This window comes from Suncus etruscus, chromosome 5 (genome assembly GCF_024139225.1).
Source record: "Suncus etruscus isolate mSunEtr1 chromosome 5, mSunEtr1.pri.cur, whole genome shotgun sequence".
NCBI classification, from domain to species: Eukaryota; Metazoa; Chordata; class Mammalia; order Eulipotyphla; family Soricidae; genus Suncus; species Suncus etruscus.
In genome coordinates, this window is record NC_064852.1 from 11,847,208 (window position 1) to 11,866,405 (window position 19,198).

Consider the following 19,198-nt stretch of genomic DNA (forward strand, 5'->3'; position numbering starts at 1 on the left):
CTTTATAGCTCTCTGTAGTTGTTGTTTGTTTTTTCTTTCGCTCATCAGACCACAGTGCTGGGGAACGAACCTGGCTTCCTTCAGCCCTTGAAACTACTGCCCCAGCCTTAGCTCAGGCCTGTCTTTTCTGTGAAGGTAGTACTTCTTTCCAGAACTCATCCGCACTCTTACCAACCAATGCCCTATGTGTCTGATGGGTGTTTTGAGTGACCTTTAAGATAATTTGCTTTATCTTCTTCTCTTCCTCAAATTCTATCTCTGAGCCCTCTATGCAGAAAAGACTGCTGTGCTTTGTTGGGAATTCCCCTTCTGGCTTCAGGGTCTATCAGGGGTCTCAAACTCAATTTACCTGGGGCCCGCAGGAGGCAAAGTCGGGGTGATCCTTGAGTGCAAAGTCAGTAGTTAGCCTTGAACATTGGGGGCTGTGACCCAAACAACTAAAACAAAACAAAACAAAAAAAGATTCCTCTAGGGCAGGGCCATAAAATGTTCTACAGAGGGCCGTTTGCAGCCCGTGGGCCGCAAGTTTGAGACCACTGGTCTACATGATGCTTCAAAGCAGAAAGCTACTTGCCTTTTTTTTCGCAGGCATCCATCAGTCAGTCCTAATGGTCCACTGGTTCATTATGTGGCAATAGTCATTGTTGCCAGATTTGTTCTATTTGTTAACGGAAGGAGGATACATCCACTTCTGATTTTTCCAGCAAGACCAGAAGCAGAACAAAGGCTTCTTTCGATAAAATTTCCAGCATGGATGCCATCTCTCAAAATAACCCGATCCATATGTCCCCTTCCATCCTTCCCTCTATCTATTCTGGGGCTGCGAGATTCCCAGAAAACAAAGAGGAACAGAGCTTGATTCCTGCCCTCAAATAAATCACAATTAAAAGGCAAAGTCAGAACTGAGTAATAAATTATGTCGCTATTTGATAAGGAGAATTATACAAGCAATACAAGGGCCTGGGAGAACAAGGGAAAGATACGGTCCAATCTACTTGGAGAGGTTGGGAAGGTTTTTTTACAGCCCATTTCTGTTTAAAGTAAGTCTTGAAAAATGAGCCAGAGATAGAGGGGTTAAGACATTCAGGGCAAGAGAAATTCTGTATGCAAGGCTTTATAAAACGAGGAAACAACATTTAAGCTTGGGAGAATAACTATCAGTTCCAAGCACCTATAGCAGAGGATGGGAAGGAGGAGGAGTGAGCTGAAGCTATGGGAGAAAGGAGGCGGAGGTAATGCTATGAAGATGGCCACAATTTTCTGCCCCCAAGTCAGCATGTGGAGCACTCTCAGGATGTATGTTTTACTGGACGTTGTCTGTCACATTCAACTCTAGCACCAACCTTTGCAGAAATGCCTGCCTTAAGAGCTTCGGTAATTAAGCTTAAAGCCACACAGCTAGTGAGTGAAGCAGCCAGCACTGAAGCAAAGGTTTGAGTTCTAGAGCAACAGAGATGCTGCCAGGAAGTTACAGGCACTCCAAGTAACAAGAATTTTTTTGCCTTTTGAAGTTTTGGGTTTCTTTCAGTTGCTCACTTTTGGTTTGCTTTGTTTTGGGCCACACTCGTCTTGCCAAGGATATGGATTAGCAGTAGAACTAATGCTTTGCATGTGTAAGGGCCTAGATTTGATTCCTGGGACTTGCCACCCTGAAAAAGCCTCTTCCTAAACATCGCTTTTTTTTGTTTATTTTTGTTTTGTTTTTTTTTGGGCCACACCTAATCGACATTCAAGGTTACTCTCGGCCCTGTGCTCAGATATTACTAACAGGCTCAGAACACCATCCATACTGGATGCTGGGGAACGAACCTGGGTCAGCTACATGCAAGGCAAACGCCCTAACTACTGGCCTTGCTTGTTTTGTTTTTCCTCCCAGTGATACTCTCGTTGATGGAATGGTTTTAAGTCATAGGCATAAGTTTAAACATATACATTAGAAAGACCATTTGGGGGTCTGGGGAGATAGCTGAGAAGGCTGGTAGACTGGACAGGGAACTGGGATGCAGCCCGAGTACTACAGCAACACACACACACACACACACACACACACACACACACACACACACACACACACACACACACACAGCACACACACACACACACACACACACACACACACACACACACACAGTAACCCCAAGCAGAAAACTGGGATGCAGCCCGAGCACAACACCAAATAAGAGCTAGACTAGATGGTGGTTTGGAGGAAGAGACCCAGATCTCAGAAAAGTTTAGGCAACAGAAGTTTCTTTCTTTTTAGGGCAAAAGATGGTGGGGAGGGCACACTTGGCTGAGCTTAGGGTTCACTCCTGGCAGTGCTGGGAACCATTATAAGGTGCCAGGGATAAAATTGAGAGTTGGCTGTGTGCAAGGCAAGAGCCATACTTGCCACACTAACTCAACACCTCTTTAGCAGCTTCTGAACACAAAGATGCAGAAGCACAGCCTCTGTGGTGGCTGGGGGACAGGAAGGCCTTGTGATCGCTGAAAGCTGAAGCAAGTTTCTAGGCTAAGTCCGCACAGAAACACAGACGCTAAGGATATAATTTTCCCACCAAAGACCTTGGCTCAGGGCATGTTCCAGAGGCACATACAGGGGTTCCACGAAAACATAGGCACGCTCAAGACTGCATTCCCTTCACATGACCTGCTTGGAATTTCTAACAAGTCCAGGGCCACGCATGGAAAACCAATACTATGGAACATTCTTGTCCAGGCCAACTGGAAGGTTCTTTGTGTGTAGGCTGAAGACCGGGAAGGAGGCATCCCTCAGCCTGCCCGTAGTTCCTGACTGTGGATTTGCCAAGAACAGATGCAGGTACCCTGGACCTAATTCTGATCACACCCATGGGCAGTACTGAACGTGAGGACAGCACCATCCCTTCAAGCAGAATCACAGGAACTGGAATCCTGTCCCAATAGGAGTCATTGAGGGCAGAGGACTTGTTTGCAATTTCTGGTTTTCTCTGGAGCTCATCACCAACAGTGGGAGAAGCTCCCTGGAACACACTGTCTTTTGGGAACCCCCATGAGCCTCTCCTTACCTGGCAGCTGCCCTGGTCCCTCAGGTGGGAGTTCTGCTCTCGTGGGGACCCAGCTATGAGACCTCACACTATGTGTGGAATCTGCACACCCCTTTCCCCCAACAGAACATGCTCTTAGAGGAAAGAGGGGGCCGTGCTCCAACTCTGCAGATGGATCTGCCTCTACTCTTCATGGTCCTGGTCACTGGCTCCTCCATCTCCAGGAACTGCCCTGGGATCCCTGGGCATGCCATGACCTATGCTGCAACTTTCCTTTTCCAAGCCACTGAGCAGTGCATGCCTCCAACCTTCACACCATCTCCACCACGGCAGCACTTTATTTATTTATTTATTTATTTAATTTTGTGGGGGGCAGTGCTCAAGGCTGACTCCTGGCTCTGCATTCAGGGATCATTCCTGGAGGTGCTCAGGGAACAACAGGGGATGCCGAGATTCAATTTGAGACTGTTCAGTGCAAGGCAAGCACCCTTTTCACTGGACTATCTTTCTAGCCCCTTAGCTGTGTTGTGTATAGGGGTGTATGTGTGTGTGTGTGTGGCTAAACCCAAGACTTCACACGTGCCAGACCAGACTTGACTGAGCCCTAGTCCTAGCCACAGCCCACATCCTGGGCTTGAGTAGAGAGTTTTTCCAGGAAAGGGGCCAGGGAGGAGGTTTCAGACTCAGGAGTTCACCTCAGAGTTCCTCAGAGTTCATCTCAGGCCAGGAGGGGAGGCCCTAGGATTCCAACTGCAGCAAAAGACTGGCCTTGTATGCACTCTAATGCACCCCCACCATGGCCTTTCCTATGCTTTTGGAAGTGCTGAGCACAGCATGCTAGAACCTTCACTCCTTTATACCCAAAGTAGAATCAGGGAGGCCAAGACCTTGGGCCCGCCTCTCCCAAGGCCCCCCAATCCTCCTCCACCATCTCCTCCTCCCGTCAAGGGCCTTCAAACAAGGGCTTGACATGAGCTTGTCCATGTGGCCACCCCTATTTGCTGCTGACTTGAGTCCACAGTCTATTTGGGCCCGCAGGAGAGAGAAGGGCAGGGCAGGGCTTGCTGAGAGCTGGGAGAAATGGCTGAGTTTGAGGATGAACCAGATGATACTGTGACCTCTTGCCCACCTGTGGAGTCCTCTCAGGGGAGCAAGACCCCCAGATCATGGCTCAGTCTCTAGGAAATGGTGGAGCAGGTGTGCCACTGAGACAAAGCTTCCAGAGGGAACAGAGACAGTGGCCCTTTGGCCAAGTAAACCCAGTGTGCCCCCCCCCCCCCATTTTCCAGGCAGTCACCCACCACATCATTTGGGAGGCTCTGCAGGTCATCGAAAGGCGTCTCCAGTGTGTTGGTGTCCACGTTCAGGATGACAACGTCGTCCAAGGCCATAGTCCGAACTTTCTGCAAGTGGAACAAAGTCCAAGAGAAAGATCATTCGAGCTCAGAAGGACAGAAATGTGGGGGATGCCAGATGCCAGCTGACTGGATCACAGAGCTCGGGGGAAGAAGGGTGGGAGGTACTGGTGTGAGATGAGCCCCCACCAAAAGAGACTCTCCACAGTCTGCAGAGGCCCTGGACAAAGTGGGGTACAGCTGTGAGTCCATGTCAGTCATGCCATTGGATCCCCAGCATCTTTCCTTTTGTTTTTGTTTTTGGGTCAGACCCGGCAGCACTCAGGGGTTCCTCCTGGCTCTACACTCAGAAATCACTCCTGGCAGGCTCAGGGGACCATATGGGATGCTGGGATTCGAACCACTGACCTTCTGCATGAAAGGCAAACACCTTACCTCCATACTATCTTTCTGGCCCATCCTTTTGTTTTGTTTTGGGCTATACCCAGCACTGACCAGGGCTTCCTCCTGGCTCTGTACTCAGGAATAAACTCCCGGTGGGTCAGGGGACCATATGGAGTACTGGGGATAGAACCTGAATCAGCTGTGTGCAAGGCAAATGTCCTCTTTACTGTACTATTGTTCCAGGGGTCCTCCCTCACTTGGAATCTCTTTTTTTGGGGGAGGGGGCACACCCAGCAGCGCTCAGGTGTTATTCCTGGCTCTGCTCTCAGAAATTACTCCTGGAAGTGCTCAGGGGACTATATGGGATTCTGGGAATCAAACCTAGGTCAGCTACATGGAAGGCAAACACCCTACCCACTGTGCTATCAGTGGCCCCTATTCCAGGAATCTACCACCTCCCTGAAGTCACTCCCTGCTACCACCACACAGCCAATTCCCTAGCTACTGTCCAGCCCTCAGATCTGCAGTCTCAGTTTCATTCTGCCCTGTCAAGCACAGGGGCCCTGCCAGCTGTTTAAAGTGGGAGCCACTGGCTGCTAGTACATTAGGGCCCTGAGCATCACTTGGAACCGTAGGTCCCTCTAGGCCCTGGAGTCACTCGGAGTGCAGATGTCATTACACTGGGGCTGGGGTCTGTACCGCTTTTTGATCTGCTGACATCATGGCCAGGGATGCCATAACCTCCCAGAGGTCCTCTTATTTAACTCGCATGACCATGCAACACTGACAACCACATCGCCATGATTTTATCTAAGCCAAGGAGCATGGAGTTCAGAGAAGTGAGTGGGTGAGGGGTGAACTACCTAGCACCAGTCGCCTCCACTTTGGGGAAACTTGGAGTCCCAGCACCCCTCTGCCTGCCTCCCTAGCTGGGGTGAGGATCCCTTTCAGGATTCATCTGTGATGTTCAGGGCTGCACAGTAAGCAGCACTTGCTAGGTGCTCGTAATAGGGTGGCTGTTAAAACCTGCCTCTGGAAGGACGTACCGAGGCAAATGTTTCCAGACTCTTCCCAACAGGGAAGATACATCTGAGGGCTGCAGGCAACCCCAGAGCAAAGTCCCTCCACCTGGGTAAGACTGGAGGCTTCCAGCTCCATCTGCTAATGACTAAATGATGGGTGCAGCCTTTCCTGCAACATGCACAGGAATGGGTGGGCCATGTTTGTGGGGTGGACAGACGCCAGGGACTCTCACAGTGCAGCTCCTTCCTTCCGCCCATGAGAACTTTGCAGGCTCTGAGCAGACCACCCAGGCTCCTAAGCCACGGCTTCTTTGACCCGCACATTAAGTCCCAAGCCTCACACACCCATTGCCAGCTCTCTTCCCCAGCCCCACCTCCTGACAGCTGCTATTACATTAGGGCCCTGAGCATCAAACGGGACAGTGGGTCCCTCTAGGACCTGGGGTTCACTCAGAGTGCGAGTGTCATCACACTGACTGGGGTCTGTCTCCACTTGAGCCTCTTCAACAAGTTATCTGGGGATGGTTTTCCCTTTCCTGTTTCAGTGCTGAGCAACTGAGGCTACGCGAGGTTAAGGGGCTGTTGAGGGCATTATCGCCTTCACTGGGGTGCTATTGGGAGGCTCTCCTTACCCACTCCCTCAGCTGGCTTCAGAAGGTGAGGGGGATAGCACAGCTGGGCTCTGGCCAACCATAGAAGCTACCACAGTGGCTCATCTATGAAAAGGCAGAGTAACCCCATGGCCATCCCTGCTGACCACTGAGTTCTCACTTTGAAAGTGCAGACATTGGCACCCAACACAGAATCTCAGGGGCCACAAGAAGCTCCTTAACTGGGTGGGGGACTTCAGAACTCGAGGACTGAGATGAGGGTGTTAGCACCCCACAATCATTCTGTCTCATCTAACCTTTTAAACAGTTCAAAGGAAAGGTGACAGTGGGCTCCATCATGGGAGGGCACAGTCATGGGTAGGCATGGTTGCGGGAGGACACAGCCATGGGAAGGCATAACCATGGGAGGTCAGCCTGAGGGGATAACAGGTCCCTGGAGTTGCTGCTGATTCTGGACTCCAATATCTGGGTGTTTTCTGTTCTCGAGGGGCCCAAGCACACAGAGCAGTCCTGGAATCTCTCAATGTTGGGCTGAAACAGGCTTTTGATACTTCCCACTCCTGGCTGAAGGACTTGCTGCTTAAGCTGTGTGGAGTGTTTACTTTTGCAACAATGGCAACCGGTAGAGAAAGGGGGAAAGACCTGGCCTCTTCTCCTGCCAAGGCCAGCCGGGGGCCCCTTAGTAACCAGCAAGCCCCAGCACCAGGGTCCAGGCAGGAGGGGAGCTCAGTTTCCAAGCCCTGGACAGCCCCCCCCCCCCTTCCTGGCAGAGGCCTCTGGCTCTCCAAGACGGCTGGCGTGGGCTAAAGGGCTGTGCGGTGTTCCCAAGGGAAGATCGGGGCCAGCTTGGCTGGACATTGCCTGCTCTCGGGAAGGCTGGGGAAGGAAGGGGAATAAAGGGCTGACCGGGGGGGGGGGGGTGTTCCCCTAAAGAACAGACCCCCCCAATCATGGCTGCTGAAGGGATGGGGTGCTTGCTCATACCATCAGGTGCTTGCCTTGTAATGGGGCTGACTCTGGCATGATCCCCTGCACTGCACACAGTGCCACAAATATCGTTAAGAGGGACTCTGACCACAGAGCCGAGAGTACACTCAGAGCACTGCCAGCTAGTTGCAAGCCCCTACCATGCAAGCCTCCTCAAAAGGCCTAACCAAACTAACCTAACACCAAACTCTCAATGAACAAAACCCAACTGGGGTCAGGGCAGGTGGAAGTTGTCACTAGCTGGCAGCATGCTTCTTCCTATCTAGGTAGCATGTGGACGCATTGTCCTCTTCAGAGAGGTCCAACCAGTGCCCCAAGGCACACAGCTCACAGCAGCCAGGGGTCACCCCACTGGGGAAGCCTGCGGATTCCTTTTGAGGAACAGCCAGGCAGCAAATGCTCAGACTTGAGAAGGCGCCTGTGCCGGGGGTGTGGGGTGTTCAGGGCCGCTATCCTCTACCAGTGATGGCTAAGCATTTTGAGCCTGAGTGCCCAAACTGCTGCACAAAACCAAAGAATTTCCTCAAAAATGCCAGCTCGTCAATTAAACCTTAATAACAAGATTTTAGTATCTAAAAGCTCTCTATAAATTTATTAATTGTGGACCTTCCCACGTGCCAGCTACAAGGCCTTCGCATGCCACCGCTGGCGGTGCCATCGCGGTGGGCCTAGACCATGCTTGCCTTTGGTGTCAGTGCTGTGATCCACGGGAAAGGCAAGGGTTCTCAAGCGCACAGCTGCCCTCAGCCTTTGGTCCCTACAGCTTTCCCACCCAGCCCACCTCTGAAAACAATGGAATCTGCTCGCTCTGGCTCCAGGTTCCCGTATTGATTACTATGGAAGCGACATTACACTTAATTAAAAACCTTGGTAAAGATCGCTACTAATTGCTACGAAATGTTTCACTACGAGGAAACCAACTCGGCCAAGACCCGCTCTTTTTTCGATTGGGGAGGGGGCCGGGCTCCTTGTTCCAGGGTGTCTTTTTGCAATATTGTGGAATCTGGAGGCAACAAACCCCCATGTGCTTCGGCACTGATTCCTCGAAGTGGAATTTACTTTCCACTTCTTCAAAAGTGTCCCTCCCTTTCCAACTTGGGGAGGGGGGTGGAAGGGAGGGAGGGAAGAGGGGAGAGAGAGAGAGGAGAAAGAGAGGAGAGAGAGAGAAGAGAGAGATCTTTACTTCCAATTATTTTAAAGCCATTTCATCCACAGCTTGTGTTTCCTACTCGAAGTGAAGGAAAATCAGCAAAGACACGAGCAGATGTCAAAATAGTCCTCCAAAAACCTTACCCAATTAAAACACTTACGAGTACTGCGGCGCCCCCAGACAGCTCCCCGGTAGCTGGTCCCACCAACACATTCCCTCTCTTTTTAGTTACAGCATATGCCAAAGTTCCTGCCAGCTGCAGACCCTCCCCCATCATACTCTATAGCTCTATAGGCTTCATATATGCTCGCACGCGAGCGCGCGCGCACACACACACACACCACTGACATGCACACTGACTCTCCAAACGACATCTCTTAGACAGAGACACAAAAATGGCACTTTCCCATAAATATTTCAACCACCCACACCTTTCTCATCCTGCTTTATCACAGACAGACTCGGTCCAATCCTTGGCTGACTGGGCCAGAGGGGGGGGGGGAAATCAGGGTGTGTAGGACTGGGCCCAAGGATAGCCACACATCTGGGTTCACCTTTTCCCCCACACCTCAGCCCTCCTGATTTCTCCATGGTTTCACCTGTCATAGTGTCCTCCTTACAGAACTATCAAGGGATGAGCTGAGCGGCTGTAGTGTGTAGGTGTCAGCATGATTCCAGAACATTCCTCACAGACTCACCTCCCTGCTGGGGTCTGAAGGAGAGGCATGCTGGCTTCCTCTGCATACTCCCCAGGGTTTTCATTCCCACAATCACAATCATTAGGGAGTTTTTTGGGGGTATGAAGGCCAGGACAGAGAGAATCGTCCAGGGGTGTGGGGGGAGGAATCCAGCGGCCGAGCGGTCTACACCTTCACCCCATTACCCTTCCCCTGGGACATTTCCTGGAATAAAGTGAGTGCTCATCTTTAGACAAGGGAAGTGATCAAGCAGTAATTCTTACTGATAAAGAGATTCACTCTCCACACTGATTCCCTGATTCTGTTTGGGGCCACACCTGATAGTGCTCTGAACTTACGCTTGCCTCTGCATTGAGCCCCACCCTGATGGCTTGGGAGATGTATGGTATAGCCAAGACTGAACCTGGATTGGCTGCGTGCAAAGCAAAAGTCCTATACGCTATACTATCACTCCAGTGCCTGGTTGGGATTCATTCTAGAATCCAGAGGGGACAATAGTGTGTGGTTGCTTCCTGGGATTCAGCCCATACTCCCACATGCCTGCTGCCTGAGTGGTGCTCCCAGATCTCAAGCACATTCTCCTCTCCAAGGGCCAAGTCAGTCCCTCTAGAACCGGTCACTGGGCCTCAAAGTATAGAGCACAGGCCAGACAGGACCTGCAGATGAGCACCTCTGTCTCGTTCAAGGTATCATCCTGGTGACACAAGAAGACAGAGTATGGCTGTGTGGTTTGTTTTGGCAATGCTCAGGGCTTACTTCTGGCTCTGTGCTCCGGGATCACTCCTAGTGAAGCTCGGGGAAACCATATTGGTGAACTAACTAGGGATTGAACCTAGGCTGGCTACATGCAAGTAAAGTGCCTTCCCTACTGTTGGTCTCTCCAGCCTGTTTCCTTTCTCTTTACACATTGAAAGACATGTGACTAAAGCATGAATAAAAAGAGTATATCTCAGTAGCCATTATCCAAAAATGCTTCTTGCAAGGGCCAGGCATCCCCTCTTAGGCTGATGAAACCTCTTGTTTTATGATGTGCCAAGGGGGCCTGGAAGGGTCAGAATCTGTGCTCTGAGTTTGGCAGCTGGCCTTGAGCTCACTCCAGCAATGTTTTATGTGACCCCCATGACAGCCCAGTGGAGAGACGAGGAGACTAACAATCAGAGAAGTCAAAGGACTTGTTAGTTTATGGAGCAGATCCTTGAACTTGATTCAATGCCAAGGTTACGGGCTACCCACGCCTCTGTGGACCTGCCTGGCCATGTTCTCCAGGTCAACAACCACCCTGAGTAGCTGCATTTTACAGATCTTTGTTGGGCCTGTTCCAGAGGGTTCCAATACTTTGAAGCTTCCTAGGGGCTGGGGTTGCTCCAGAACATGGGACCCATTTGAGAGATGGAGAAGAGAAGGCTGGTGAGATGAAGCCATGTGTTTAGGTTCTTAGAACTGGCACTTGTTAGAGCAAGGACGGTCATGGGCACCCATGCGTCAGGGCTCCTCTACACAGGCAGAGGATATGTGCCCAAATGCATGCGCATATATATGAGCATAGAACAAAGAGCCGTGTGGTGCCTGCAGCCTCCTAGGAGGCTGAGAAAACAAGGGGGAACCGGGCAAGGCCTGGAGGAGGAAAGGCGAACATTGAGGTTTTCCAACTCTTTTCACTCCTTCCTAGAATCTCAAGGCTGCACTGAGGGGAAGAGTGACATTTTCCTTTTCATACCCTGGCCCCAGAGGTCACAGAGCTGCCAGGAGGTTGATAAACGTCGTGGTTTTCCTCCGAGAGCCAGAAGTCACTGATGGGCTCCTTCCTGCTCCACAAAATTAAAAAATCTAAGACTGACAGTTGAGAGGAGCCCAGAAAACATGGCTAGGATTTCCCAGCGTGCTTTAAACAAAAACAGAAGCTTTGTAGGGTAGAGAGATGGGGTGAGCACCTCCTGGGTCAGTCAGGCCAGAGCCAGGCCTCCCCAGGTAATAAGTGGGTACTCTCATAATGAGCCCAGGAGTTCCACCAAATCCCCTCCTGTGCACTGCCTAGCTGTATGTCCACCGCATGCAGTGAGGTCCATGTGATGCCAGGCAAAAGGCAGGAAGGTAACTAAGGCACCAGCTCGAAGTGCAACCAATGGGCTCTGGGCTAACTCAAAGGGGGTGCACACCCGGGCATACTGGAAGACTGTGAAGATAGTGGGATCAGATGTGCAGAGAGTCCTCTATGATATGGGAGTTCAGCATCACCCCTGGGAGGGATCCCCACTCCTCAGAGCTCAGATCCACTAGCTTCCCTGCCTCCTCAATTGGGGGTGTACCCACCCTCAGTGCCCTTGTTTATGAAGGGGAGAAGGCATGGCCACATCCACTCTGTGGGCCACTCTGCCAGGCGTGAGGCTGGTGCCCTCATGCTCACTGTGCAGAACTGGGTCCCACTGGTTCACAGACCGGCTGCATTGCCCTTCAAGTCCCCAAGTGTCCCATATTCTTAGAATGTAACAATACCCGATTGCCTAGAAAGCACTGTAAGACCTAGATATGGAAATGCAGTTTCCTCACTCAAAACAATCTCCCCAAATTCGACAGCATGTGCCCCATTTTGCAGGACAGAAAACAGGAGCTCAGAAAGGGGCACAGTCAGATGCAACTAGGGCTTGAGCTTGGGCCTGCCCCAGCCTGGGCCGTTCTCCTTTTGGGCCAGCCCTTCATGCCTCTCTCGTGCTGTCCTCGCTTAGTGAGCACTGAGCACAGCACCCAGCAGATTCCTGCAGCCTCCAGCGATGTACCCACGAGAAATGAGCTGTTAAGAGCATACTGGATGCTTCCCAGAGTGAGAGACACCACCCAGGGAAAGGGGGTGGGGGTCCTGGCACAAGCCATGGGGGACAGAAAAAGCCACTAGGTACAACTGTGGGGCGTTTTCTGCTCTCTTAAGGAACACAGATTCCCAGAGGTGGGGGTGGAAGACACGCTTTCTTTTCTTCGCTGATTTTGAAAATGGGACCTTCCAGGTCCCCATATTTAGAGTAGACACTAGAAGCAGAACCGGCCACCTGTTTTTCTTTGGGGCCCAAAATATTTCACCCAACGACATAATTGGGTCTGAATTCAGGTCTTGTTAGTTATTAGCTTTTGCTTGTGGAGGAGTCATTTAACTTTACAGGGCTGAAATGGTATCATCTGTGAGAGGCAGAGCCACAGTTACCGAAGTGGCATCTCGTGAAAATGAAATCCTACGCATAAGACGCCTGGCAGTATTTCAGAAGTGGCGTGGTCCAATTTGGAATGATGGCACTTGAATTTCAGACGTTCGCGGGGGCTGGTCCCCCTGTCCCAAAGTGGTCTGGGGAAGTCACCCTCTCGTAAAGCAGGGCCTCATGCTCCCTCCACAGCTGCCACTGGCTATCACTCATCCATCATGAGCACGCAAACTCGACTCCCATCTCCACCTGCCTTTTATTTGAAATGTCAATTTTTAAAGAGTGGAGAGGTTGGACACCCAATTTAACAAGCACACTGAAACATTGTTTATTGCCCCCATAAACATGGCTTAGTGAGAATTACAGACTTAATCAGAGTGAACTTATCTCCTGGTGAAAAGGAGCACTTTAAATTTCAGAAATGGCACCTTCACCGTGAAAAATCTCTTAACTTTGCAAACAAACTATGGGGGGGGGGGCTTAACCATATGGGCAGTAAAGGGGAAGCCCTTATAGTGATTTGTCTTGCCCAGGAGCCTGAAATGCCCATAACAACTTTAAGATCTAGGAAAAAATATTTGGGAAATCATATTCCTGAGACATGTCTTTAAAAACTCCCCATAGGCTGCCAAGTGGAAAGGAATATCTGAGCAGCTCGGGGCTGCCCAGGAAACGGGCTTGGAGCCATCAGAATGGGGGCGACCGACAGTATAAGCAGCAGCCCCAGAAATGTGCCTGTTACTGAGATGTGAGAGAAAGCATTTACCCATTGTATATATATTTGTTTTTTTGGGGGGGCCACACCCAATGATACCAAGGGTTACTGTTGGCTCCACACATGAATTCCTGGAGGTGCTCAACCCAGGTTGGTTGTGTGCAAGGCAAGCACCCTACCCTGTATTGTCGATTGGGTCTCAGCAGCATTTACCTATTTAGTAACAGATAATATCTTGGTGCCTTGCTTTTCACAGGAGAGGTTGGGCACCTATTCCAAAGGCTGCCTGATTTCTACTCAAAAATGTTAAAAAAAAAAAAAAAAAAAAAAAAGAATCCCGCCGGGCAAGGTTTCCATAAAGATGCCTCCCTCTGCAGAGAGCGGAGCAGCCCGGCTGCCAGAGGCAGGAAAGGCGGCAGATATAAAATTTTATTATTTCAATGCCCCAGTAGCAGCCAGGACGACTTAATGAAATCGCCGAGATTTACAATCTGAAATGGCTATTGCACAGACAGATATGGTTAAGGGGGCTGTGCCCTTCAACCTTTCAACCCTTTGATCCTCACACAGCAGGTGGCCTGGAGCCCCCTCCTGGGCATCTTGCTTCTCTTCCGACTCAGCCCCAAACCTTGATGTGCAATAAGCTTCACACTACAGTGAAGCACCCGGTGCTTATCAGCAGCAGCTGCTGCTAATGGACTGACCGGGGAAGGGGAGACGCTCCACAGCTCAGCTTTGGCCCCACTAGTTGGGCCATGCAGAATGGTGTCATTACCAAAATCAGGCCTCGACATGGAATTCTGCAGGTAGGGGGATTTGGACTCTGAGTTGGGGGATGAGTACCTTAAAGGAAAATCACATTGGGGCTGGTGATAATACAGCAGGCTGGTCACTTGCCTTGCACACGTTGCTGACCCAGGTTCTATCCTGGGCATCCCATATGGTGCCCTGAGCCTGCCAGGAGTACCGTAATTCCTAAGTGCAGAGCCAGGAGTAACCCCTGAGCACTGCTGGGTATGACAGGAAAAAAAAAAAAAAAGAAAATAGATTAAAAAAAATAAAAAGAAATCACAAATCTCAAAAAGAATAAAAAGCCCTACCCCAAGTCCCAAATGCATATCTCAAAACTTCCCTAAAACCATGTGCAGCACATTTATACCAATGAAAATCAAAACAATTTTTGGAAACCTAAAATTGACTGTTTTCAGTTCCATGAAATTTCATTTAAAAAACCCCATATGCCAAAATGTCCAAATTCTCTTATTTTTAAAAATTGGGATGCCTTCCAAAATCATAGCTATCTTTTCCTTCTTTTTTTTTTCCTTTCTAAAGCTAAGGATGGGTAATGTGCATATGTACTTATCAAGCTTCATAATTTAACCCCTTCGGTCTGACCAAATATTTTTCTACTAGCAGCCGAAGAAGCAGGAAGTAAATTACCCACCGGATCTTTCCAAACAACTGGCTCCTGAGAGTCAACTTCCTTTTGCTCGAGGAAGTGTCTGGGAGATGAAGCAGCTCCAGCCTGTGGTGCTGAGCTTTGTCAGATATTTGGTTTTGGGTTTATGGAGGAAACGGATATAGTCAGGACATGGAAGCCACAGTGTGGGATGCTAGCAACCTCACCCACTAAAGGAAATTTCAGCACCACTACTGACCACAGGAAGAAAACCCCCAAATGCTTTTATTTCCAAACAGAATTCAGTAGCTCTCATCTTATCTGCAAAGAGCTGCACTTAGAAGGTTAATGTTTGAATCCATTGAGCATGCGGGGTGGGGGGGAAGGGACACACACACACACACACACACACACACACACACACACACAAAAACCCCAAACCCCAACCTAACCCACTCCTTTTGTAGGCTAAGTGGCATATATCTTAAATATTCAACTTTAAATTCACTGTGAAATCAGCTGAGATTCAAACAATATGTGAAGAGAGGTTTATAGATTCCAATTGTCATATTTTTCTCTATGGATGTTTAAATTTAGTACTGGAGAACAATTTCAGAGAAATCAGCTTGGTAGGGAAAAAAGGGTTTGATTACCACACCACAGTTTTACTGCTTTAGGGACCAGAGCGATGACAGTACAGCAGGTAGCGTGCTTGCCTTGTATAGCCAGCCTGGACTTGATCCTTGGCATTCTATGTTTCTGCAAGCACTGGCAGTTGTGGCCCCAAAGCCAAAACAAACAAACAAACAGAACAAAACAAACAACAATAAAACCAAACCAGAGTTTAACTGCTTGGTATGAAATTATTCCTATGTTATTTGCTTCAGAAATATCTTCTGGAAATATTTTATTAATATATATCACTGAGGGATTTACTAAGACACGTTGAATCATAGCTATATTAATTCTCACTTCACAGTACATGTTCCATTCTGCAGATGGAGATGTTAAGGTAGGCATGCCTTAACATGCCCGCATATTTACACACACACACACACACACACACACACACACACACACACACACACACACACACACAGTGTCACATTTGCCCAAACACACACACACACACAGTGTCACATTTGCCCAAATCACAAAGAGGCTAAAGGCAGAGCTGTGCTTCCAGCTCCAGCTCACTGCCTGCCTCCAAAGTCCATGGCTCATTCACATTTTCCCTAACAAAAGCAAAGCCCAAACAAACAGAAACATGCCACACTTACTGCAGCAAATGTCTGTCTTCAGCGCTTTAGCTTGTTATTCCTTGCAGGGGCTCACTTAAAGGCCTTCCGATCAATGATTATAGGTCATTAAGAAGCTTCATTGGGTTGACCAACACCCCCCCCACCCCCCACACTGTGGTGACCTTGCATATCAACACTGAATGCCTGATGGTCACAAAATCGGCCCAGGAGTGCTGAGCACGGCACTAAACAAAGCCACATGTGCCACAAGCAGGGTCTGAAGAGGCCAAGGGCCTGCTCTTCCATCACACCATTATGAAGCTCTCTGAGCTCTTGCCATGGGCCCAACTACTGGCCAGGGTTCATGAAAAGAGGCCCCTCACCTTTGCCACTGGCCCCCAGTGCCATGTGGCTAGGCTCTGTTAAAAGGGCCTTGATGTCAGTCTAGAAAACTTTATTCCTTACAAAATACCAAAGGAAGCTAGAAAATGGAGCAGGGTCCATCTTAGACGTCCCTTAGCTGTGTGACAGGAAATGTACCTGCTCTGACAGTGCTGTGTGTACCGATAATCAACACCATTTACGTGGCACCTACTATTAGTGGTATCAGTTTTCTTACTGACATGGTGAAAATGTGGGGGGCATCTACCCATTTCACAAATGAGGGGCCTGAGACTCAAAGGATTCCTTGACTCTCTCCACATGCATAGCAGGATGTGACTCCCTCAGTGAGGTGCTGATTAAAACATCAATGGGGCAAGTTTGGTGCAGGGGTTTAGAACCTTGGCTCAGAGTTATGAAGAAGGATTTCCTGAGAAGCCTCTCTTGAGGACAATCCAAGTTTGGCCAACGTAGTGGAATAATGTACATCGTGACCCTTCTCTCCCTGCTGACCTGATTTCTCCTGGGAACAAAAATGTTCGTTGAGCATCCACAGTGGAGCCAGATTCTGAGCCCAGGGAAATCCAGAGCCCAGGGTTCCTTCCACTCCACCACTAAGTCTCCTGCGGGCTGCGCCTGATCTGAACCTGAGCCGAATTCAAGGAGCCCAAGCTTAACTGAGTTACCGTTGATAAACATTATGTCTTCTTTGAAGTCAGATGTAACCATTGCTAATGACATGGGACCTCCACAGAATGACTGGCTACAGGGTCAAGGGAGCATTGAGAAAAACACGCACAGTGGGTTCCCCTTTCCTGCTGGGATTTCCCCACACATAATAATCTCACCTCAGGAGAGATTATCTCTGCCACTACCAAGGAGACTGAGGACTCACTGAGTGCAGAATGTATCAGCCAGCATACCTGCCCCCACCCCATGACTACAGAAATCATAACCAGAGCTAGAAAGTATATGGATTAAAATCTAACATTCAGGTAAATGGCATTTAAGAATCATGCTCATTTTCAAAGCACTGTGAAGGGAGAAAGCATTCAGGGAAAACCCATCAAGCTGATTGCAGATCCTTTTGTAGGCCCCGAGGAAGCCTCATGCCCCAAGACCAGAATATCTGAGAAACTTGGGTCTGGAAGCAAACGCTGACATAGGAAATAATCTATAGACAGCGAAGAAAAGTAAAACAGATTCAGAACTCCACAAGCAAGCCTTCTGCTCCAAAGAAGCAGATAGCAGAGGAAAGCCAGAAACATGAGAATTTTTCTGAGACCAGGAGTCTTTATTATAAAGCAAGAGACTACACCCTGGGGTGGAGAATAGGGAGGGATTTGGTTATTCCGAAATCTCTTCCTAATTGGCTTTATAGAAAAATGCAGAAATATGAGGTAAAACAAAGTAATTTGCATTCTAAGGTTCTAAAAAAAAAGGACGAATGCCTCTAACTAAAAGATAAAGGGGCTTGGAAAATTTTTCATAGGTGCAGCAAAAATGGAAAAAATAGGAAGAAAAAAAGCTTTTGATTTTAAAAACAGGCCAAAAACTTTTGGCCTAAAAACAGGGTGTCCCTACCCACAGAGCATCTTTCCATAAGACCAACCACAGGCTCCCGGCATACTAATTTGTATAACACCAAAGTCTTTCTTCAAGGTCCCAGGAAAGGTTCTCCTCAATCATAGTTTTCACTGTCAGGTATCAGTAATTGGAGATCTTAGTATTAGCACACATCCTAAGTCGAAGTTAGAATGACCTGAGGTGTCTCCTGGTTTCATCTCCCTGTTACATGGCAAGGCAGGGGAAATCTGTCTTCAAAGCAAGTGGTTGCTGTCAGGTTAGCATGAGAGCCCACCCTGAGGCAAGTATATGCCAGTGCAATTCCAGGGTCCATCCAGGTGGCCAGGAGCAGCAGCAGCAGTAGTGTTGTTGGTGTCCCAAGCAGCTGCATCATTCCAGAAAGCTCTGGAAGGTCACTGCTGTCCAAGCTGGGTCCCAGGCTCCCATACTCCCCTCTGTGTTGGTTGTATTCTGGGTGGATCTAAGCAGTCACGTTCATTCAAGGTATGTAATCCTGGGAGAAGGTCGATTTCTGGTGTAGGGCAGAAAACTGTGCCAGATCCAAAGATGAGACCCAAGGTTTAGGGATGACTGGCTGATGTCCAAGCAACTAAAGCCTAAGTCAAATCACTATGACAAATGTGCAGGGTGGGAGGTCCCCTGTAATAAAAAATTTCTGAGTTCTCAGTCCTAATGGATAATAATTCTTAGTATCAAAATTTCTGATACAAAAAGAATGGTGCTACAGGATATTATAGAAGACTAAGGGGAAAATAATAACAAACCAAACAATCCCTATAACCTAGTTCTATCAAAAGCACAAAATTCCAAGGGTACTATCCATACTATCTTCTAAGAATTCTTACTAGTAAACCTAAAGAAAAGGAGCAAAGCTATACCTACATAATGGAATAAATAATAAAGAATAACATATTGAAGAAATACACTTAAGAAATATACATATCCCCTATAAATCATATGAAATAGTTTGAAGGGAGGATAAATTTCAGATCATAACTTCAGTCGGCAACATGGTCTCATGGAGTTCAAAAAAACAGCTTGTGGCAGTCACAGATGAGGAAATGTTCTAGAGCTGAGGAGCTCTTAAAAGCCAAAACCAGGGGCCAGAGAGATAGCACAGCGGTAGGGCATTTGCCTTAGATGCAGAAGGATGGAGATTCAAATCCTGGCATCCCATGTGGTCCCAAGACTGCCAGGAGTGATTTCTGAGCATAGAGACAGGAGCAACCTCTGAGCGCTGCTGGGTGTGACCCAAAAACCACAAAAAAAAAAAAAAAAAAAGCCAAAGCCAGTTGTGAGCAACAGTCTATGGTGAAGGAAAGTGGGAAAAAGGTGTCTGCAGAGAACTATCTCAGAGCAATAGTGGTAGCGGCATCTTCTTCCCAGGGTAGAGACAGGAATAGGGCTGAAGATAGGGGTTCTGACCAGCAACAGGTAGGAAGGGGGTTCATGAGGTG

General features: G+C 48.8%; 1 protein-coding gene across 1 annotated transcript in view; it reads right to left on the reverse strand.

Annotated features, from left to right (window-relative positions):
• DENND1A (DENN domain containing 1A) overlaps positions 1-19,198 on the reverse strand; it is a 536,242-nt gene that overhangs the window by 164,694 nt on the left and 352,350 nt on the right. The window contains exon 12 of the mRNA XM_049774129.1: positions 4,325-4,426. Coding sequence (XP_049630086.1) covers positions 4,325-4,426 — 102 coding nt within the window. The remainder of the gene's footprint in view (positions 1-4,324; positions 4,427-19,198) is intronic.